The following is a 24,613-nucleotide window of genomic DNA, read 5'->3' as shown; positions in this document are numbered from 1 at the left end:
TCAGTTTCTTTATTATTAATCAGTTCAGTTTAAACCTGTTCGATTTATTTAATTATTTTAATAATTTTAAAGCGATGTTGTTTTTATTTTTATTTTTTTAATTATAAGTACTTGTTTCCATGTTCTTTATTATAACTTTTTAATTTGTATTTTAAGTATTTATTTAATTTTCTGTTTAATTATAAGGAATTTTTGAAACTAATTTTTTTAATGTTTTATAATATCAGTTATAATCCTTTCGATCTGTTGAATTATTTTTTTTTTTAATTATGTATAAGCCGTTTTTATTAATTTGTTTTTTTAAATACTTTATAAATTCAGTGTAAATTTGTTCATTTTTTTAATTATTTTAATTCTAAATAATTTTTCATGCTCTATTATAATTTATTTTAGTTTAAATCTGTAAGATTTATATAATTATTTTTGTATAAATTTTATTCATTTATGTTATTAATATTTATCAAATATGATTTTTAATTAATTTTTATTCAATATATATATGTATATGGGTTAATATACTTTTTTTGTGACTCATTTTTTTATTATTTTTGTTTTTTTGAGCATTTTATTTTTTATTTTTCACAACTTAATTTATTTATAGTTTTCTTCAAATTTTTTTCAAATTTAATTTGATTCTATAGTTTATTTCCACTTTGTTTTTACTTTTTACTTTTTTACTTGACTTTAAAAAAGTGACAAAATTTATAAAACACAAATACGGTATATAATATTGGAAACCCAATTTATCACATTCAATCAATCAATAAATCGTTGTAGCAATTCAATAAACAGCTTGGCGATCACTTTACATCTTAAAAGAAACAAACAATTTTGCTAATGTTTTATACAACAACAAAAAGCACAAAAATCGCCAATTCGTTCCAATTAGATTTAGCACTTTGTAATATTCGCGCGAGAATAGCTAATCATCGTTTTGAGGTGACAGTAAAACATCACGCAACAACAACAAATACATATGTATTAACCACTAATTTATATATATAATATACTAACAACAAAAACCACACAATACACCGTAAATTCGATATCGATTCGACCAACTAATTCGTATATGGATCTCCACCGGCGGCGACAACAGCAAAACAACGCCTGATCGTATTCGCTGAGATACGCTGTGGTTTCGTGTAGTTCGTACAAGTATCGCGTCACAACTGATCTGTCGATCTACCTGCTTATGATTTTCAAGCGCAAACAATTTGCGGTGTTGCGGTCCATCGGAGTACATTGCTGTCACAATATACACAAGCCCACAACACACAGATATACCTAAGCTTTGACTGACGTCGTCCACTAGCAGTCGTCGGCCAAGCAGCCAGCTGAGGCGCTTAATACCTGCCTGCCGTACACCGCACGCCACGCATTGCCCGCTCCAGCGCTGTGCTTCCTCCAGCTACTCATACATACACATATATGAATGCGAACACACACATCCGCAAAGCTTTCCTCCAAAATCACTTTGAAACAACGGCGACAGCGACGCCATATGAATATCGTTTTGTTTTTACTTCCAGCCTTAACCGTCACAACAACGAAACCAACTAAAACAACAGCAGCAATGCCAATAATATTAATAACAACAACATTAAGAATAACAACGTTAAAACGCCAACACACGATGCGTCAAATAAACACTGGCGTCCGGAGTTCGGGTGCAACAGGTTGGTGCGGTAAACGGCAAAGTGAGGTTATATACCCGATTTAAAGGAGAACTTTGTCACCTTACATTTAGTCTTTTTAGAAAAAAAATAATAATTCGAAGAAGTTGAATATTTTATGAGAAAACTATGTGGATTCTGCAAATAGTCTACCAACATGTGCGCCATCTGCTGGACTCAACATATAGGGAGCAGCTGGGAGTACGACCAACAACTTTAAATCATACACAAAATCAATTTTTTTGTTATATCGAATGTACATATATGTTCGAACTTGATCCGACAAATAGTTTCAGAGATATGAACGCATTTGTAAGAATTTTTGAATTTTATTTAATCGGTTCTTAAAACTTTAAAACGCGTTTTTTCCTGCTTTCAAGTACAATACATACTTGTATAGCCCCTTAGATAGACTATCAGAATAAAACTACTTCTGTGGATGACAGAAAAGTCCAACATTAATAGGTTTTTAACAAAGAATGTAGGTTTGAGGAAAAGAAAGTAAGAATGAAGAAGAGGTTAGCGTCGTACGAAGTTCTCTTGTGGGAACACCTTGATTTTTATTCGAAAAATGAACCGTTCTATTAGTTTAAACCCATATTCGAATTGCTGAGAGATTTTATGACAAGCTTCTTCATGGCAAGAGAGTTTGGTACTAGTAAATATTTTTTTTTTGATAAGGCCCGTCTTTAGACAGATAGTTATAGCATTCCGTATCATTTATTTTCCACGTTACTTTACTGAGGTTTGTTGGGGTACATGAAGTAGTGCTAACTAAATATGAAGGGAGTCAGGAAAAATCGCAGGCAGTGCCATTTCGGTAGGAGCTTATAAGCAATAGAGAAGCTTAATGAGTACTCGATGGATAACACCAGCTTTATTGGAACTCTTACATAAAATATGAATTAACGTAATTTAGTCGTGACTATAAAGCACGATTATACATTGCTGACTGTCGAGATACCACTGTGAGATTAGAAATATTTCAACTGTTGTCGATATTAATTTCGTAGTCTCTTCTTTTTTTAGTAACAAATTAAGATAAAATTTCTAATTTCTATAGAATTTTGAAACAATTTTTTGGATTTAAGTGCTATCTACTGCTATCCCCGTTTAAATGTTGAATTTCCGGCCACGCCACTGCTATATGTGTTGGCTGATCTTCACTGTGGCAGCGTGTTTTTCAAATATGGCAAACCAAGAAGCGAAAAATATTACAAAAGCGAGTTTCAAAGATTTTGACTATTTTGTGTGAGCGCGACGCAATGGTGAGTAATTACTCATTTGTACGTTTGTATGAAAGTCGGTAGGTGCAAAGTATTTTTTTTGCGTTTTCTGTATGGTTGCTTATTTGGATGGGTAAGTTGATCTTGAAAGAACTTAAATTTTAATTTTCTCAACTTGCTTTCTTCCATTCATTCAATGCTGATTTTTGATTGCTGCTTTCAAAATAATTGCTTGCTTGTTGCGAAAAAATTTGAATATATTGACTTAATTGTTTTGAGCTGGGAGAAGAAAAAAGGCAGTTGAAGTAAATAAACAAAATTAAATAAGAACCGTGAACAGGGTATATTAAGTTCGTCACGAAATTTTTAACACCCAGACGAAAAAGTCGGAGACCCTATGAAGTGTATATATGACAAGTTGAGTCGATTTAGCCATGTCTGTCTGTCTGCATATACGCAAACTATTTCCTCAGTTTTTGAGATATCGATCTGAAATTTTGCACACGTCCTTTTTCCTAAGCGGCCGCTCATTTGTCGGAATCGCCGATCTCAGACTACTATAGCATATAGCTGTCATACAAACTGACCGATCAAAATCAATTACTTATTTCGAAAACTTTTTTATTTGACAAAATATCTTCACAAAATTTGGCATAGATTGTCGACCAAGGCAGCGCTACAATCTCCAAATAGCTGTCATACAACCTGATCGACCAAAATTAAGATAAAGATCTTTTTATACCCTCTTATGGTATAAGAAATACACCTGTGAAGGGTATTATAGCTTCGTTGCCGCCGAAGTTATAGTTTTATCTTATGTTTTTATTTTTATTTTTTATTTTTTATTGATACTATATATATATATACCATATTTCCTTAAATTCTTTTGCTATATAATGAGTTTAAAGCACAATAACAAGCATCTTAAATCTCAATGTAAAATTGTGTTTGTGTATATGTGTGTGACAAGTTTGCAGCGTACTTCCTTCTCACCTTCAAAGACTGCTTTGACGATATGACACATACATACGTACGTATATATGTTTGCAAATTATTTATTTTTGCTGCATTGGGCGCAAGTCAATCTATACTGACATAAATATGCGTATGTATGTATGTATACATGTTTTTTTTTTTGTTTTTTTTTTTAACTCGCAAACTAACGATTCTAATCCATTGTGGTGCGAGCCCCGAACTTCCCACTTATTAACATATGAAAAGTCAGCGCTGCAAAGAATCGCTGAGTGACAGGGTGATGCTGTTGCAAGTCAAGTGTTGTAGTTGTTACGCTTTTGTGTGCCTACATAAAGAAATTAAAAAAATATAAAAACACATAAAAAATTACACAATATGTGTAAACCCACATACAGTATGTACAAAATTGTTGTTGTTTTATAGTTTTTTCTTTTAGTTTTGCTGACAAGCAATTCGCATAATTAATACTTACATATTCATTGATGTATGCATAAATGCCTGCATGTCTTTATATATGTATATTTTTAGATGTGTGTGCACTTTAGGAAAGAAATAGCCAATGCTGACTTTGGCGCTGACCATCTGTGGCGCGACAATTATCGCATTGGTAATTAACATATTGGAAAAGTAATGCAACGCGTAAATTTTCACTTCTGACACCAAATAATATGTAATATGAGTGTAATTTGAATATATACATAAATATGTATGTACATATATTAGAACTTAATAGGTTAAGCACAATTTCGAATATAATTTAATTTGTGTTTGCTTAGAAAGTAAGAGGAAAGAATTGAAGCTAAGAGAGCAACATATAAATATAATTGTTTATATAGAAATAAAATTATTATAAAACAACAATAAATCAAAAATATAAAAAAAATAAATAAATAAAATAAAAAAGCAATAAAATTAAAATATAAATAAAATAATATATATGTATACACATGTATATGAAAAAAATAAATAATTATAACAAAAATCTAATTATTACTTTAAAAGTATCAAACCAAATAAATAATCATTATAATAAAAATAATAAATATTAGTAATATATGTTATTAATATATTGTATGTATATATAAAATATATAAAAAAAATATAAGGAATAAATACTAAAAAAAATAAAAACATAAATATAAATATAACAAGTAAGGAAGGGCTAAGTTCGGATGTAACCGAACATTTTATACTCTTGCGAAGTCATATGGTATGCTCGTTTGAGATTTTTTTATATACTTTAATCATTAGAAGCAGGAACTGTTGACTCAGTTATTTACCGACAACACCATTTATTATATGAATTTCAATTATATATCTTACACATTGACCGATATTTTCGGTAAAAAGTCAACTATAGGCACTGGGGTCCACACATTCAGTACCTAGGGGCTTGAACAGATTTGGCCCGATTTAGACAATTTTTGGTCACAAGGTGGCATATTTTAAACGCATTATTCACGCCAAAACATTCATTGTTGCTTGATTTGCATACTGGAAAGTGAAAGAATCAGATGGAATTGAAAATGGTGTTGTATGGGAAATAGGCGTGGTTGTAATTCAAACGCCGATTTAGAGGGCGGGACCACGCCCACTTTTTAAAGTTTTTTTAGGCTCTAGATGCCCCTCCCTTATGTGATCCTGTATAACAAATAACAGTTTTGTATCTTATTGTGGAGCTTAGGTTTGGCAATTTATTTATTTTTGATTAATGATTTTTGTGGGCGTGACAGTGATCCGATTACGCCCATCTGCAATACCAACCGTCTTACGGTAGCTAAAAAATTGTGTACCAAGTCTCATAAAGATATCTAAATTTTTCCTCAAGTTACAACCGGCCCAGTCGGACAGACGGACGGACACCCAGTCACCCGGATCTCAACTCGTCTCTTCATCCTGATCATTTATATTATGCAACATATTGCAAGAGTATAAAAAAATAAATAAATAAAAGAAATAATTTAAAACATTAAGAAAAAAAAGTTCGAATATATCAGAATATAGCTTACTCTTGCAACTTACCAATGAATAAATTCAACATACATTATTCGACGAAATCGTGTTTGAATTACAATCAAATTTGGTGCTTTATTAAGTTATATTATAGGTCACAGACTCTCTTAGTTTTATTACTATATTTTACTTCGCGTCGCAATTGTATTAAAATGATCTTCAAATGTGAAATATAATATGTGATATAAGCTCAACTGAAGAAGTTAAATTTAATATAAGTTGATGTGAAAACGTTAACCAGATAATCAGGTAATTCATTATTTTAGGCATATAAGGTTTGGACCAAAGTCCAGACCAATTTCATTTATATTTACAAACAATGTTTAAGAAAATTTGTTCATTTAATTTTATTGAATTAACACACATTTTGTCAGGTGGAAAGTCGGAAATTATTATACAGGCTATATTGGGGACAGAGAAAGCGATGGGCTAATTGAGTTAATTTTGACAGTGCTGAGTTATACTTGAGATCATATTTACAAGCAATTTTATAAATATATACGAGGCGTGTTCAAAGGAAAACGGGAATTTTGCATTTATTGAAAATTACTTATTTTTTCATCCATATCTATTTTGTCCCCTTAAAAGTAATCCCCCTCGAATATAATACACTCGTGCCAAGGCTTTTTTCCTATTCTCAAAGCACTTCTGAAACGCGAGTCTCGGTATAACCATCAGCTCTTTATTCGATTCTGATTGGATCTCATCAATTGTTGCAAAACGCTTTCCTTTCATTGGTTTCTTTAGTTTTGGGAATGAAAAAAGGCGCAGGGAGCCGAAATGATCCTTTTGAGCAAACCCGGATCGTTGCTGACGTCATTCAACATCTTCTGAGCGATACTAATGCGACATTGCTTTTGCTCAAAATTTAGCAATTTCGAAACAACTTCGCTGCCACACGTTTCATGTAAAAAAATTTCGAGAATATTGAATGGCATGAGAGGATTAATATGCCAACATCCTGTGCAACTTCCTTAGTAGTGATTTGACGATGTTCAAGAACAATTTTTTTATTGTTTCGATGTTTTCTTCGCCTGTTGAAGTGGTCGCACCCCCAGGACACTCATCGCCATCAACATCTTCTCGACCTTCTGTAAAACGCTTGTACCATTTATAAACACTTTTTTGAGACAAAGTGGACTCACCGAATGCCACAGTCAACATTTCAAGTGACTTGGAGCACTATATTCCATTTTTAACGCAAAATTTAATACATATTCTTTGATCAATTTTTTTCAAAAGTCAAAAATCGAAGAGCTCACCAAACGTGATGAATAATTATATAGTCAAAAACAAACTACTAAGCGACATTGGATCCTAATGCAAGCACATGATAAACTATGTGTCCGATTATAACAAAAACAAAATATCGATAATCGAATGTACACATCCCGCGAAAAATCACACATTGAACGACATGTTCGGCATAAGGTTTGTTAGAACAACGAAAATCAATATATGTAGTATATGGTAGTTTGGGTAATTTGTGAACCAATTTCACATAATTTCGGCATTAAACTATAGTATATCCAATATTTTACGTTCAGTCAATTTGCTAAGGCATCTTACTTATTTGCCGATATAGGCGAAAACAACCGCTAGTTCGAAAAACTTTTTATTAGGTATACAACTTATTTTTGACATACCGACATATTATTGTATTATTAGAAAAGGATTTTCTTCGAATTTCTATAATATATCTCATAGGTTTTCCGATATTTTCGATAAAATGTTCGCTATTGGAACTGGGGTCCACATATTCGGTATCTGGTAGCTTGAACAATTTTAGTCCGATTTGGACAATTTTTGGTAATAAGGTGGCGCACCTCAAAGGCACTATTCTTACAAAATTTTATCTCGATACATTCATTTGTGATTCATTTGTATACTGGAAAGTGAAATAATCAGATAGAATTTAAAATTGTGTTATATGGGAGCAGACGTGGTTGTAGCCCGTTTCGCACTAAAGCATAGGAATGTCAATATAATATTACATACCAAATTTGGTCGATATAAGTTATTGATTTATCGCGCTTTTAGTAGTTTTTAAAAGAACCGTTATATGGGTTTAACAGAACCGTTTACAGTGTCGGTGGGGTGTTGAAGAGATTTGTCTTAAGCAAATTTGGTGGTTGTACCTTAAGTGGTTTAGGAGATATGTGCATTAAACCTCTTATAGGGCGAAGCAATGCCCCTTTTTTTAAATACAGGTGCCTCTTGTTACTCTGATCCTCTGTGTCAAATTACAGTTTTATATCTTAATTTATTGCTTAGTTATGGCACTTTATACGTTTTGCATCTGCAATACCAACCGTCTTACGGTACCAAGAACCAAGTACCAAATTTCATAAAGATATCTCAATTTTTCCTCAAGTTACAGCTTACACGGACCGACGGACAGACAGACAGTCACCCGGATTTCAACTATAACTCTATATCTCTCTCTCTATCTCATCTCTATATCTAATCTATAACTCTATATCTAACTCGATTAGTTTTAGGTGATACAAACAACCGTTGGGTGAACAAAACTATTATACTCTGTAGCAACAAGTTGCGAGAGTATAATTAATAAATTGAATGTAATAAAAAATAATATATGTATATGTACATATAGGCATTTTATAACAATTAAATATTACAGAACTAATTGAAATTAAAATAAAATAATAAATTAAATTAATTTTTAATCCCAAAATCTGAATGAAATTTTATAAAATATGTTTTAATATAAACATTGAAGTAACAAATAAAAAAAAAACTTAGTTTTCAAATCAAAAGCTTGAATAAAGATTAATAAATGAAAAAAGAACTATATACATATTTCTAATTGAAGCACTATTATTAAAAGTAATTAAATGTAATACCATAAGACCACAAAGAGTGTTAAAATATGTATGTTGAATTTTTATTAAATATAAGCTTTCCTTTTAAAGAGATAACCAAAATGGTAGAACGCCAAGTACGCAATCGCGAAGTATTTTAAAATATATAAAACACAATTTTTGATAATCTTTGCTTATAAACTTGATATTCATATTTTTCCCATCGCGGAATTTGGGATTAAAATTTTTATTTTTACTTTTTAAAATTTTCAGTTTTAATTTTGAAAATTTTCTTTTTGGTAAAATGCGCTAAGTCTTCCCTTCGCATATATGTATACACCAATAAAACGGGCACATTATTTACACGCCCTAATAAGATCCCTGAGAACAGCATACAGGGATTGTTCATTGTTTCTACACACATTCGTCATATGTTAACAGTTCGACAACCACATTCGATCACGAGAACGATCCGCACGCGCTGACTCGATACATATGTATATATGATGGAGATCTTGTGTGCACGTCTTTTTCAATTATATTCATTGATCAACATCGCTTCGGACCTTTTTTAGCTGATTCCATTCGAACAGATTAATCTCACCTCAACGTAATATTATATTTCATAACTAATTATTTATAATATGTAACATTACAATAACTGATTTTTAGTAATAAAGTTTTTTATACGAATTTTTACTTTAATTAGTCAGCGATTCTATGTAAAGCTTTAATATCTTAAAGGAGTTAATATCGCAGTGGTGTGGCTTCCTAATAAATTTCGTATGCAAGTAAACACTTTTTATACTCTCGCAACTTGTTGCTACAGAGTATAATAGTTTTGTTCACCTAACAGTTGTTTGTATCACCTACAACTAATCGAGTTAGATATAGGGTTATATATATATAAATGATCAGGATGAAGAGACGAGTTGAAATCCGGGTGACTGTCTGTCCGGCCGTCCGTCTATGCAAGCTGTAAATTGAGTAAAAATTGAGATATCTTTATGAAACTTGGTACACATGTTTCTTGGTACCGTAAGACGGTTGGTAATGCAGATGAGCGTAATCGGACCACTGCCACGCCCACAAAACGCCATTAATCTAAAACAAATAAATTGCCATAATCAAGCTCCGCAACAAGATACAAGACTCTTATTTGGCATACAGGATCACATTAAAAGGGGCATCTGCAGAAAAATTTTTTTAAGTGGGCGTGGTCCCGCCCCCAATACGTTTAATGTGCATATCTCCTATACCACTGAAGCTATAATAACAAAATTCACTGGGAAGAAATGTTTTTGGCATCTCTATCGACGGTGTGAAAATGGGTAAAATCGGGTGACAACCCCGCCCACTCCCCATATAACGGTACTAGTAAAAACTACTAAAAGAGCGATAAATCAAGCTCTAAACAAGCCAGATACATTAAATTCTATCTCTGGGATGGTATAAGATAATTTTATAGGAACCACGTTCAAAATCAATCAGTGGGCGTGGCACTGCCCACTTTTAGGTGAAAACCCATGGGTTTAGAATCTGCTTAACCGATTTAAACCAAATTCGGTACAAAATATTCTTCTCATATTTCTATGTTATAGTACGAAAATGGGCGAAATCGGATTACAACCACGCATATTTCCCATATAACATCATTTTAAATTCAAATCAAATCAAGAAACAATGATTATATCGGCGTACAACTTTGCGTGAATAATACGTTTAAAGTATACCACCTTGTGACCAAAAATTGTCTAAATCAAACCAAAACTGTTCAAGTCCCTAAGTACTGAATATGTGGATGCCTGTGTCCATAGTTGGCTTTTTACCGAAAATATCGGTCAACAAAGAACAAGGCGGCAAGATCCATAAAGAAATCTAAAACGAGTATACCGAGAGTATAAAATGTTCGGTTATATCCGAACTTAGCCCTTCCTTACTTGTTTTAATTAAATTTTTCATTTTTTCAAACTGGCATTTGGGGTTAGGTTAGCTTAAGAGGTCGATCCTGAGAAGGATCTCACTTGAACAGCTTAGAACACCAGTCCGCTGTAATATCTAAAAAAACTTCCTCTTGATTAGCGACATCTCATCCACATCTCCCTCGTCGGTATCTGAGCAGAGAAAAACCTTCCACGAGTGACCTCTGCGACGAAGTGATCCAAGTTTTCAGGAATGCAGTTGAAGGAGGAGAGAATTTCGTTGGGTTCTTGTTTGGACCCCTTCATATACCAAGCTTTCCTGAGCCTAAGAGCACACTTCGCAGCAGTACACCTGCCGGAACTGTGCTCGGTTGCTACGTTTAAAATGGCATTAAGTGCTTTTGTTGGTGTAGTCCGTAGAGCACCGGAGATGTTTAGCAGGTGCAGCCTTTTCTAGTGCCCTCTACCAGACGATTACACCATAGAACATTATTGGCTTGACTACGGTTTAGTAGAGCCAAAACACTGTCTTTGGAGAGTCCCCACCTCTACAGCAATATAAAGCAACCGATGCCTCCCTTACTCTCCCCTCAGTATTTGTCCTCCATGAAAACTTTTTATCAAGGACGAGCCCTAGATATTTGACCCTATTTGAGTGGTATTTGGGATTAGAAATTTTGAAATTATGTGTATATTTTCAAGCGAAATTTTCGGGATAAAAAACATTAATAATTAAAATGCTTATTCAGATTCATTTTCTTTTTTATATTTATAATGATTTATTTACAGAACTAATGAAACTCGTATCAAGTTTGAAACACCTGCTGGTGAAGAATTATTTTTTTCGGTTAATTATGTTTACAATAATAAACAAGTCGTGCGATGTCTGTTTGATCGCGTTTTTATTTAAAAAAAAGTCCTTAATGTACACGAGAATATCCATAGAGCACGTAGGTAAATTTAAAAATATTGATCCCTTTAAAAATTATGGGCATTTGAGGAGAAATAGTAAATGTTTAGTCAATATTGTAATAAACTGGCCAAAAAGTTTTGAATCAATCGAAAATTCCCTACTATGCAAAATCCAATTTTAAAGATAATTGAAATTAAATATTTTAAAGAAAACACACCAATAATAACAATGAATTAACGACAAAAAAAAAAAAAAAAAAAAAAAAAAAAAAACAACATGAATTCGTCGACGTTCGGATGTAATCGAACATTTTATACTCTCGCAAAGCAAATGGTATATTCGTTTGAGATTTCTTTGTGGATTGATCGATATTTTCGGTAGAAGGTCAACTATAGGCACTGGGGTCCACATATTCAGTACTTAGGGGCTTGAACAGTTTTGGTTCGATTTAGACAATTCTTGGTCACAGGGTGGCATACTTTAAACGTATTATTCACGCACAGTTTTACCCCGATATAATCCATTTTGCTTGATTTGCATACTGGAAAGTGAAAGAATCAGATGGAATTGAAAATGGTGTTATATGGGAAATATGCGTGGTTGTAATCCGATTTCGCCCATTTTCGTACTATAACATAGAAATATGAGAAGAATATTTTGTACCGAATTTGGTTTAAATCGGTTAAGCAGATTCTAAACCCATGGGTTTTCACCTAAAAGTGGGCAGTGCCACGCCCACTGATTGATTTTGAACGTGGTTCCTATAAAATTATCTTATACCATCCCAGAGATAGAATTTAATGTATCTGGCTTGTTTAGAGCTTGATCTATCGCGCTTTTAGTAGTTTTTGCCAGTACCGTTATATGGGGAGTGGGCGGAGTTGTCTCCCGATTTCAACTATTTTCACACTGTAGGTAGAGGTTCTAAAAACATTTGCTTCCAGTGAATTTTGGTCATATAGCGTTAGTGGTTTAGGAGATATGCACATTAAACCTATTAGGGGCGGGACCACGCCCACTTTAAAACAAAATTTAAAAAATAAACTGCAGATGCTTCTCCCTAATGTGATCCTGTGTACCAAATAACAGTCTTGTATCTTATTGCGGAGCTTGATTATGGCAATTTATTTGTTTTAGATTAATGGCGTTTTGTGGGCGTGGCAGTGGTCCGATTACGCTCATCTGCATTACCAACCGTCTTACGGTACCAAGAAACATGTGTACCAAGTTTCATAAAGATATCTCAATTTTTACTCAAGTTAGAGCTTGCACGGACGGACAGACGGACGGACGGACGGACAGACAGTCACCCGGATTTCAACTCGTCTCTTCATCCTGATCATTTATATATATATAACCCTATATCAAACTCGATTAGTTTTAGGTGATACAAACAACCGTTAGGTGAATAAAACTATTATACTCTGTAGCAACAGGTTGCGAGTGTATACAAATAATTTAGTTTATGCGGAAATGGCATTATTTAGTAACACGTTCAAGTTTAATTTTATTTGTTAGTAATATTTAATTTGAAATGTAAAAAAAAAGTAAACGCGCACACAAAAAGAAACTCAAAAGAGCACACAACAATTGCTATAAAAGTCAATAGTAAATAAATAAGACAACGTAAAATGCAAATGATTAGTATTTCCAAAGTAGAAATGAAATCATAAAAAAAATGACAAATATCGTTCGTTGCGAACCTCGTCACGCCCACATACATACTTCGCAAGCAACACATTAAATCATAACCACATACCGCTGCGACAAACTTCCTACCATTATGCATGAATTGTAACAAATTCCAACACTCAATGTCCATCAGAATCAAAATTATAAGAACATTATAATTGACATTTTACATTTTTTGTTTGCACAATTGCTTTTCTTTTATTTCAGACTACTACACGCTAAAAATCGTACACGGGAAGGTGTTCGTTAGGCGATTCTCATTGTTGTTGTTTTTGTATTTCCTTCACTCTCAGTATATAAGTACAATATATCAGTTTTAATGTTGTACGGTTACTTCAATATATTTATGTATGTAGTAGTAAGTAGTATCTATGTATGTATGTATTTAACCAACGTGTGCATTCAATAAGTGTGTGGGTGTTCTGGATGGCGATTTGTGGCGAGTACGAGTTTGAAGGAAAACGTTAGCAAATTTTTTGATAGAAAAAAATATGAAGTGTATACAATTTGTACGCTTAAATTCTGTTAAAATAAAGCGCGTGTACCATATATGTTTTTACACACAGTCATAAATACAATATGTTTGTATGTAATTACGCATCATGCTAAGGATTTCCCTATTTTGCAATAAAATTAAATTTGTGTAGCTATTGAATCGTTCTGTAAAATGTATATATGTTTTAGGAAGTTCGTTATTTTCCTAAGTTAATTTTTTTTGCAAACAATCGAATTCGATGTTTTATATATGGGAAAAGCAAAATGGTTTAGGCGCGGTTTAAATTTTTAAATTGGATTCTTTTTTAGGGGAAAAATTGAATCTTTAGAGGGCGCTTGAAAAAAAAAATCAACTTAGGTAATGAGGAAAACCCTAATGCATATACATATGTATGCATGTGGTGGGCATATTTCCATAATATGCATAAGTATAAAATTAGTTTTGGTTTTGTTTCTCTTTTTTTTGTTTATGTTTTTTCTTGGAATTTATAAATATGCAGTTAGAACAATACATTAGGTAAATTAATGCTAAATAAAACTTAGTATTATATTACATAGTATTTAGTTTTTTCTCTTTTAACAATAATTATACTATCCTGACTAATTTCATGGGAGAAATCTAAGAAGAATTACACAAAATTATATTTATACTATATGTATCGAACATGACTCAATTAAGAAGTGTATATAAGTGTGTGTGTGTGGATGTATGTGTCTTGTTTTTGTGATGCCTACGGTATCGTGTCCAAGCCATCAATACAACATAAAGCTCTTGGAGTGATAATTCAGTTAAAGTGTGCCAAATTAAAGAAATAAAAGAAATGCTATTGTCTACTGTTATTCCAGCAGCAGACAATACATGTAGCATATAAGTAGCGCTTATAATAAATATACCGTTTCTCACAAATTTTTTTTTTTTATAACATGTGTGGAGAGATTTTTCGTGTTGTTAGTTAGAGCTCTGCATATTTCTACACTGTTATTTTTATTATTGCAATTGCGGTTTACTAATTGCTAATGCTGTTGCCCCTGCTTCTGCACTTGCACTTGCCACTTAATGCTTCTTGGATGTTTTGGCTTAGTTTGTTTTTGAAATTTTTTTTAAGAATTGAACGCTAAGGTGACTTGTTGTGTTACCGCCCTTTGGTAAAGGCGCAATACAACTACCGCCTCATAACCGCTTCAACATACGCTTCTTCTCTTTCATTAGCTTTTCTTTTTTCTTGTCCTGCAGTTTTTTGTCGACAGCATGTTTTTTAGAGGAGGGACCATCATCATCTTTCGCATCACCACTGGCAGCACCTTTTGCGGGCTGTAAGTTGGAAGAAAAGTATTAGAATGTATGTAGTTTATACATATGTATGCAATTTTATTTTAAAGAAATTTGAATGAATTATATCATATTTAGAGCGGTACTACATATACACCTTCGAAATGCTGTATGATAATGATTTCATTTTTGATTGATTTCAGGACACCCAAACAAGTTTCTAAGAGGTTTAGGTCAATCAACGAAGAAGTCATCCAAACATTTGTTTTTATCTTACAACAAAAACATCAACACGCCTAGTAGGCCCTGGTATTTTTATGTTGCGTCTTTTAACTATTTAATGTCTTTTGATGCTCTCAGCGCGTCTAAACACCACCGATTGATTTTTATGTCAACAGTTTCAATACACGAACTAAATACCAACCTGTGCATGAATTTCCGTCATCATTTTCGCACGCTGCGAGTAATCATCATAACGCTCCAGTAGCAGTTTACCAGCTTCTTCGTTTAGCGCAGATTCCGCATTTGGTACAATAAGAAGGCATTTTATGGTGAGCAATATATGTTTAATACCCAAATCAGGTTTCCAATCCTTCTTTAATGTGTTTACGCAAATTTCACCATTAGCCGCCACATTTGGATGAAAGATTTTTGTAAGAAAAAAGGCTTTTGGCGGTGATTGCGGAAAATCTTTTCCGAGTGTTAGCTTAACACGAAAAACGCCACCAGCGTACGGGGTGCCGGCTGTAATAAGTATAAAAAATTATTATTCTTTGTATAAATAAAACCGATAAATATTTTTAGCCTATATTTATAGCATATGCACGCGTTCCGATCAGCTTTTCGGCAACTCCAAACGATATGCGTTTCAAGGGTAGCTTGCATTGATTTTTCTTATTTGTTACATTTTTTTACAAAGGCATGTTTTTTGCATTGGAAGGGGGTCACCAAAACTAATATTTGTTTGTATGCAATGCATACATATACTTACCAGGACCTTCGATTAGCGCTTGAATGTCAGTTACATCAGCGTCATTTATTTGTATTTTGATGCCTTCTAATGGTGTTTCGCTCATCTGCTGCATTTCCTTCATTACTTGACGAATTGTCTGTGGCGATAGATTTTCCACATTTGATATCTGCAGCATACAAATATGAAAAATAACAGTATAATATGTGATTTTCATAAGACAATCAACTTGTAGCTTGTAAGATGTACGTACCGAACTCATGGCTATGACTTTCGATTTCTGTAAATGCTGTGCCTGCTAATGCTACGTATGTTGTGTGATGCTGTCGATGCTCTTACTTTCCACTTGCTTTTGTTTTGCTCTTGTGCTTTATTTGTTGATTCGTCTTGTGCAGTTCAACCGAACTTAACTTGCTGGCAATACAAATGTTCCTATGTATGAATATTTGTGCGTCTATCGCCTTTTTGGTTCCCCTTCACCTTGAGCACACTCGCTTACTCCGCCCACAGCAGCACTCAAAACTTATCAATGCAAATCGAACTTGCGCCGTGTAACAAGCGACACTTTGCGTCGGTATGTCTTTGAAAATGCAAAATGTATGCGTATTTTCTTCTTTTCGTGTTCCTTAAATTTCCCACACTTACTTTTGCGATGGCGTCGCTTGTTATTAATGTTTCACTCACACACTTCTTTGTAGCAAATTTTCGGCTGCACTTCAATGTGTACTTTAGCACGCTTATTTAACACAGTATTTGTGGGTTTATGTTTTTCAAATTCGTCTCTTTTGTAGTTGTTTAAAAATTTTCACTCGAATTACTAGAATTTCACAGTTTTCGAACAAAACTCCCAAAAAGATAATGTCAATTGGCGAAACAAACTTTTCCCACTCGACGAAAGCAGTGTTGCGATAAGTGCTTTCGTAAAATGTACGACACATATATTGTACTGCTACTGAAAAGTATTAATTCAAATTTTTAATTAATTTTTTTATTCAAAAGCATAATTTACAGGTGAAAATTGTTAATTTGCAATTCTTTGAACAAAATATGTTAATTTAAAAACTCACACGTGCACAGAAGCAGAGAATGTTGATGAATAACTATTAAAAGTCTAATGGGAATACTAGATACTTTACATACAACACTGCGTGTTTATGAAACACAGCTTATCTCTATTGTACCGATAGGTGTCGCTAACGTTGCTTTAATGTATAACGGCGGGTTTTCAACCAGTCTGGATTCTTGATTGAGTAAATTAAAAATGTAATGAATTACCATTTTATCATATTTTAAATATATTTGAAGTGCAATAAACGATCAAAAAGTTGTGTAGTTTATGTAGAGCTAACTGTAAAATGAGTTCATTTGTTTTTAATGTTATTTTCAAAGTGAAAATATCGAGTATTTGTGGTCTAGCATATAAAGTGGTTTGTGTGTTTGTACAAAATTTGTTTCTTATATCCGCAACTGCAAGAATCAAGCTTCCGCAAGAAATACGGTATGGGGATGTGCTTCAATTAGTAAATACAGCTTAAACTGCGATATAAACAGGTAAGGTTTTATTAACTTCATTCAATCAATACAAATTTGTTTGCGTGTATGCCAAAAAATGTGTATGCATTAGTATATTAGCAGCTTGTTTCTATTTTCATTAAAATTGGAAACTCCGATTCCGCAATTGCCTGAAAAAGTTGATTTTTCTTCGTGACTCTGAGACTTTAAAGACTTTATCGTCCATAAACTTTGTATCCACCCACGGCACCATTTCGAAATCGTTCACTGTTCTACGGTTGAAAAGTGGATCCGGTGATTCTACATCATGTACATTTTTCGGCTTGCATTTCGATGGTAATGGTTCCACATAGTCACGTTTGTAGGTGGAAACACTTTGAAATTCCTTAGGCTTATCGAAGTGCAGCAAATCAAAGCGAAAGTCGTTCATGGGATAGGATTGAAAGTTTAGTTGCTTTCTCGCGATTATGCGTATGTTTGATGTTGCTTTACGTCCGGCCTCAAGCATTTCATGTGTAACTGATTTTGGTGTCGGTATATTAGCATCGTAGTTCATCCAATCGCCGGTGGGACGGCATTTATACATTGTTGTTATATTTCAAGCCGAAATAATAAAGATCTAACAGAAAAACGTTGATTGACAAATTCTTCGAACAAAATCTATTTGAAACAAAATAAATATAAAAATAATACAAAGTTATCGATAAATTGATTATTATTTAGCATATCGATATTTTGAATGTGTTCTTAAAGGGTGTGTGATAAAACTATAACAGCTGCACCCTCATAAAAACTATATGGGAACAGAAAATTTACGCCAAGAAAGACTAAATTAATCCTAATATTTAATTTTTTTAAATATTGTCGTTGGCATTTTCTTGTTCTCTTATCTGATGAATTTATTCCGAGTGACTGTCTGTCGTCCGTCTGCCCTTGAGTAAAAATTGAGATATCTTATTGAAACTTAGTCCACATTTTCGTTTTCATCCAAGGGAGGTTGGTATGGTAGATGACCGTAATTGGAGCACTGCCACGCCCACATTACGTCATTAAACGAAAACTTATAAAGTGCCATAACTACACTTGCGTGCAACTAATTAACAACGATATTAGAACAAGCAATAATAAGTTGTTTTTTATGTCTGCGATGTAAATTTTGAATCTTTGTTTTACGTATATGGAAGGTATGGGTATATTTAAATTAAAGAAAATAGTATATTTGCATATTTCGAAAAAAAAATTAATAAAAACTTGTGTTTTTAATAATGGAAAGTCTAAATGGGTTGTGCAACTAATTAACAACGCTTTATGTGTTTTTAAATAAGACATCTATTTTTTCAAAAAAAAGTTCAATACTTTTTAGCAAAACCATTATTGTTGTTTACCAATCGACATTTGCGTTACATTGACTCCACTAATTTTTGGCAGATGTCCTGTGCAATCGCTTGCCACTCTTTTTTGGGTCATGTCGCATAAATGCTCGAAATTTTTTCCTTTATAAGATCGTATCTTTTTTTTCAAGTGAGACCAAAGTTTCTCAATAGGGTTTAGATCTGGACTGCAAGAGGGCCAGTCTAAAATAGTCACCAAATTTTCGAAATGTTGAGCGACTTTGCGATTTCACTGTATGATCTACCATTACCTCGCAAGTGGTATTCACTAAAATGATTAAATTTGGTAACTTTCAAGAAAAACCTTACAAAAAATATCTTAATTTGCAAAAAAAATGATACATATCCGCGCGTTGCTAATTAGGTGCAGGACCGGTTTTATCACATTTTCAAATAAAATTCAATTTCTCCGAAATAGAAGATTTTTAATAAAAATTTTTGACAGATTTCGAGAGTTATAATTTTATGTAAAAGAAACTAATAAAAACATAACTTTAATCGCTCACTATTTACACACAGGCGCAAAATATTTACGGTGGCATGTGATTGTTAATTACAAGTAGTTGGACGCAATTTATAACACCGTCAACACAAACGACAAAGTCAGGGAATATTAACAAATGGGTTATAAATCAATGCACATCGTAAACAAAAGTGTGAGCAATTGCAACAATCATAATTACGTTCATTATGACAGCGATAACGGCAGTACGCCACATGGTAATAACGGTCAAAAGTGTTAACAAAATATTTAAACAATTTATATTTATTTATTATAAACTCAACTTATAATCGGATTTTCCACAAAAATTTTGCCAACTGATGATTTGCTTTGATTTGCAGAGCTGCATATACTATGTATATGTAACTGTATTATAGGTATACATATGTATAATATATACATACTTGTACTATGTATTATTGCTTTGAATGTTTAATGATTATTTGGCTCGCGGACTTGGCAGACACATTTGTTTGAGTGATGGCATGGGCAAGGTGGTAAAAACATAAAAGTCGTACGCTTCATCATGTTAGGGTTTGAGAGGTTGAGTGATGAACAAAGGTAGTGTTGTTTGACCTGCGGTTATTCAACACTTAATTCCGATTATTGGGATTTAGTTGTACTTGTGATTCAAATATAAATAAACGCATATATTACGTAAAGGTTATAAAGATTTACGCACTTGGAGATTGTGTTTTTCTTCTTATCTACTGCCTTAACAACTTCGACCGAGTGAAAAAGTAATACACGGTTCTTCTCTTTGATTTTTGGAAGCTTACTCTTTATTTGCAAGAAGTTATTCTTGGGGCCAAGAAGTTCAAACGATCATCATTAATACCCCCAACTTTAAGATTAGGACCTTTAAAACTGAAAGAGGAGGTGCAAGTGAGAAAGATTGTTTACCTTAGCTTAGAATACCCTTAGCATACGCTAGCTGTATAATTATTTTCTAAAAATTGTTCAACCTCTGCTATTCGAGCTACTTTTTAATATCAAAATCAAAAAGTTTGGAATAACTCTCACAATTATGACAGAATTGGTAGTTTTAGTAAACGTCGGTATAATTTTTGTGTGAAACGAAAGCAGCTTTAAAGGAACCATTAAGAGTTAAGAATTTTTTCGAAAGGCTGGTATATATACCATCCCTATTAAATTTACTAAGTTTAAACGAATAGTTTTTTATACTGTACTACCTCGGATGTTTGTTTACAGAAACGACCCTTTCTTTGCTATTTTCCGCTGTTGCTTATTGTCGAATAATAAAAAGTTGGTTCCAACGTTTGACATGTATGTAGTATATACTTGTATGTATATACTTCTGCTTTACTTCGGTAGCATTTCCACCGAACTCGTACCTTTTAGCCGGAAGCGTTGTGTACCTATACTTTTATTCCTTCATTTCTTCTGCAGCAAGGTTATACCAAAGCAAAATATACTCGAATGTATCAACAGGATTTAATTCCAAATTAACAGCATTTGGCCGGATAAAATTTAGGTCAATTTCCTAGGACCGGCTTTTATGCGAGTTGCTCCGCTACAACGACATATGTTGTGACACGTTTCACATATCTAGTCTAATGTGCTTATAACTTTTTGATATCGGTTGTCTTTGCAGTATAAGACGTTAAAACTGTAGTGCTTCCCAAGTGATCCAAGTCTCTCAATAATGCACTTATCTCCAAGCAATTTTTGCTGGCAGAACCTATCCTTGTAGTCGCCTGCTTAAAGCGGAGCCGCCTCCTAGGACCATGAAGAGGACATCACTTGATCACGACAACGAACATCAAACAGTACACCGACCAGATTACGGACTTCAGACCACACATGACCTTCACCGACTCCGTCCCGGTGATGGGCGCACTTGAAGTTAGACCACCACCCATAGCAGGGCAATGAGTTCACGCATGACTCTAACTACCTCTTTACATACCCAATGAATCTCATCTAACATCTCTTTTCTTATGGTCCGGCTCCGTCGAATCGCACGTTTCCTACCGTTAAATGACTTCGATGACAGCCAACTTGAACCTTACCACTCAAGCAGGGATGAGATAATCACTACAACAACAATTTCTACGCCATTACAACTAATTCGAAGCATGCTTTCATTCATTCACGACTTCAGTGGTTCGGTTCTTGCATCAAGAAGTTTGTCACACCCATAAAACGACGCCAGAGACCCAATGAAATATGTATGTATATAAATGATCGGTGTGACGAGCTGAGTCGATTCCGTCTGTCTGTCCATCCGTTTTTGAAATGCCAATTTTATTGTTTGCTGACGTCTTTTTCTCCGCAAAAGAAGCTGCTCATTTCCCGCAACTGCCGATATCGACCCACTATAGCATATAGCTGCCATAAAAAACTGAACGATCAAAATAAAATTATTTTTATTTGTAAAGGGTATTATAGCTTGGGTGCAACTGAAATTAACGTTTTTTTTCTCTTGTTTTGATGAAGGAATTGTTCTGCCCGCACTTTGGTTTTGAAAAAACTTGCTCAGATTGAAACAACTGTTATCTCACTGTAATGAGCATATCCGTATATACTTTTTTTATTAAATTGGACTGGCTAAATTGTTTAACAGCTCAAGGTTAGCGAACAGAGACTTGGCGAATCGAAGACGATTAATTAAACGACCTAGGTCTTTATAAAATATAATATTCGGTTCCGGTCGAGCTGAACCTATCCTTATATGGCTTTATATTTGTTGCCGTATATTTTCTCCGCAAATGTTAGAAATGTATACACTTTTACATATGCCTATGCACCAATATGCTTCATTTCAACCATTACTTATGAGCTGCTTAGGCATGCTGTGTACTAGTGTGTTATTAGCGTGTTTAATGGGGTATCGACAGCGGCTGTGAAAACAAATAGAAAATATGCCAAAAATCTTTAAAAGAAAGTAAAATTATCATATAGAAAATCATGATTACAATGTACAAAACGTCAATAAAGACTTTCGCACAAACTAAACACCGCTGCTACTTTAATTGCAACTTTTCTTCTTTCTTATCCAAAATCTGTAACTCACTACAAAATTAGCGATTAACGAGATAAACTAAACCAAAATGCCGATCGTCAAAGATTTGCTCATAATTGATGTGAGCCTGGATTTATTATTGTTGTTGCTACGACTTTGTTGCCATTTAGTTTTGTTATGGTGTGTGGTGGTGAGGTGTTGGTAGGCAACAGTGCATAAAGTGGAAATGAACAGAAGTGGGAAGTAGTCTTGCGAATCAGGTAGACATGCCCACTAAAGAAAAAAAAATTAAATATACTTGTATATAGTAAAAATAGAAATAATAATAAATGTAAAAAATATTACAGTTTTCCAGCACTGGATAAGTGCATAAGCACATAAGTCCATAAGTAACTTTGCCCACGAGCATTGTTATGATTGCCTGTTGTCTGCAATTATGGTTAGAAAAGTATGCAAGTGTTTGTATTTTAGTATCTACCGGCAACGAGTTGGCGTGGTTAGCAGTCACTAAGGCACTAGCCACTGGCCACTAGTTACGGTTAGCCACTGCAAAATTGCTTCCATGGAATTTTTTAAGCGAAAACTACGAGTATTCATACACAAGTGAGAAAAAAAAAACAAAAAGCCAAATAAAAATGCAACACAAAAGAACTGTTCATTCGTCGAGTACAGGAAGTGCTTTTGTTGCGCTTTTCTTACATATAAATTTTTTTTTAATTGAAAAAATGCGCTTTAAACTTTTATGTAGATATTTATATAATTGGTTGTAGGTACTTGGAAAAGGAGTTGGCGTTTTTTTTTTTACGGAAAAGCGTAAATTTGAGTTGCACTTGTGCCAATAATAAACATGTTACAGTGTGCCGTTTTATGAGTTTTCATTGCTTAGAAAATATTTCTGGAGGCGCATAAGTTCGCTCTGGTGTATCAAACATATCCCACATGGATATACCTTCAAAATAGCTCGAGTATTAAATTACATTTAAATTTTTAAGGGGTTAGTCTAGGATTTTCGAAAACTCGAAACTTGAGCCTTAAGTACGTTTAGATTAAGCAGAAATTCCTAGAATCACTGTCGACCATAGATGCCCTCTTGAAAAAGTTGAGTTCAAACGTTGGCTCAGTAGCCTCCATTTTGTATCAAAATGTCAATATAAATATTTTCTTTATAATTGAAATAGATAATATATATATTTAGTAAAATATTTTAAGAAATAATTTGCTAGGTACACGCGATACCCAACTGCGCTAAAAAAAGGTGGATGAAGCCTAAAAAAAAAACTTCTGAACAAGAATATATTGTTCGTAGAATATCCGTTGGAAAAAAAATTAAAAATTGGCAAAAAAACTGGTAGTCGTTTGTATGATATCTCATTTTTCTCTTTGTGGATATCTCTTTAAAGTGGTCTAAAATCCTTCTATTCTTCAGGTATTTTATTACGCCACTTTTTGTGATTTATACCAGTTATTTGTTCGATGTGCTACTCTCCAATGATTTGGTTAACCGAAGGCAATTAGAGTGTGGTATTGTCGACTTCAGCTAATTTAACAAGAGTGGTGGGTTTGCATTTCAATGAAACATTTTTACTGACCGATTTTAATGTTCCTTTGCTATATGACTTATTAAGCTATAGCATCCTTTGAGCTTTCATTGAAGTATAAAATCGTTATGTGTGAAAAAAATTTCTAATTTGGTTATTATTTACCTTTTACAATTATTTTCTTTTGTAGTATACTCTCTAGAGGGTGCCTGTCTACAAGTATATACAAATGTAACCAGATGCTTGTTGCAAGCACGTGCCGATGTTCGCGTGCTTTTGCCGAAGTATATTATGCAGCACTCATAAATCAAACTTAATACCAGCAAATTGATTTATTTAAGGGTTTGAATATACATTTCAATAAAAAAGAAATATTCAGAGTCAAGGTATTTAATTGCGATAGTTAGTTTAGTTAAAGACTGGAGAAGTGTACTAAGCAATGAGCTCTTCATTTGCTCAATCACTTATATATATGAAGTTAGTAAAATTTTTAAATTATATATAGTATAAGAGATTATATTTGAAAACGTTTCTGAATTGAATTTTTATTGTCTCAGTGGAAAAAATTTTCAAATGTTTGTTACAAATATAGCTTTAGGATTCGGAAAACCTAATTGGAATTTCTGTGGCTAACATGAACATCGTCTGACATACCATCTGATCAAATTTGACTCGGTTATTTAAACTGGGCGCGTAAACGCAATTGA

The 24,613-nt window shown here is 33.4% G+C and overlaps 4 protein-coding genes across 4 annotated transcripts in view; 1 reads left to right on the top strand and 3 right to left on the bottom strand.

Annotated features, from left to right (window-relative positions):
* The window catches only part of chas (chascon), an 87,635-nt gene extending 86,448 nt beyond the window's left edge, over positions 1-1,187 (bottom strand). Inside the window, exon 1 of the mRNA XM_070110826.1 lies at positions 1,015-1,187. The gene's annotated coding sequence lies outside the window, so the exon portion shown is untranslated. The remainder of the gene's footprint in view (positions 1-1,014) is intronic.
* Positions 1,188-13,400: 12,213 nt separating this feature from the next.
* Positions 13,401-16,854, bottom strand: LOC106619280 (ubiquitin-conjugating enzyme E2 S). The gene is made up of 5 exons (XM_036371723.2): positions 16,623-16,854; positions 16,231-16,557; positions 15,999-16,146; positions 15,432-15,751; positions 13,401-15,049 (listed from the first exon to the last, which is right to left on the bottom strand). The coding sequence occupies exons 2-5, from the start codon at positions 16,237-16,239 to the stop codon at positions 14,909-14,911; spliced, it is 618 nt and encodes a 205-aa protein (XP_036227616.1). The 5' UTR covers positions 16,240-16,557; positions 16,623-16,854; the 3' UTR covers positions 13,401-14,908.
* A 183-nt stretch (positions 16,855-17,037) lies between these two features.
* The window catches only part of LOC106619284 (GATA zinc finger domain-containing protein 5), a 105,991-nt gene continuing 98,415 nt past the window's right edge, over positions 17,038-24,613 (top strand). The window contains exon 1 of the mRNA XM_036371719.2: positions 17,038-17,528. The gene's annotated coding sequence lies outside the window, so the exon portion shown is untranslated. The remainder of the gene's footprint in view (positions 17,529-24,613) is intronic.
* LOC106619288 (uncharacterized) lies at positions 17,629-18,075 on the bottom strand. The gene has a single exon (XM_014237323.3). The coding sequence runs from the start codon at positions 18,073-18,075 to the stop codon at positions 17,629-17,631; it is 447 nt and encodes a 148-aa protein (XP_014092798.2).

Source organism: Bactrocera oleae, chromosome 5, assembly GCF_042242935.1.
Source record: "Bactrocera oleae isolate idBacOlea1 chromosome 5, idBacOlea1, whole genome shotgun sequence".
Classification (NCBI taxonomy): domain Eukaryota; kingdom Metazoa; phylum Arthropoda; class Insecta; order Diptera; family Tephritidae; genus Bactrocera; species Bactrocera oleae.
Note: the sequence above shows the minus strand (reverse complement) of the source record. Positions and strands in the feature narration are given on the sequence as shown.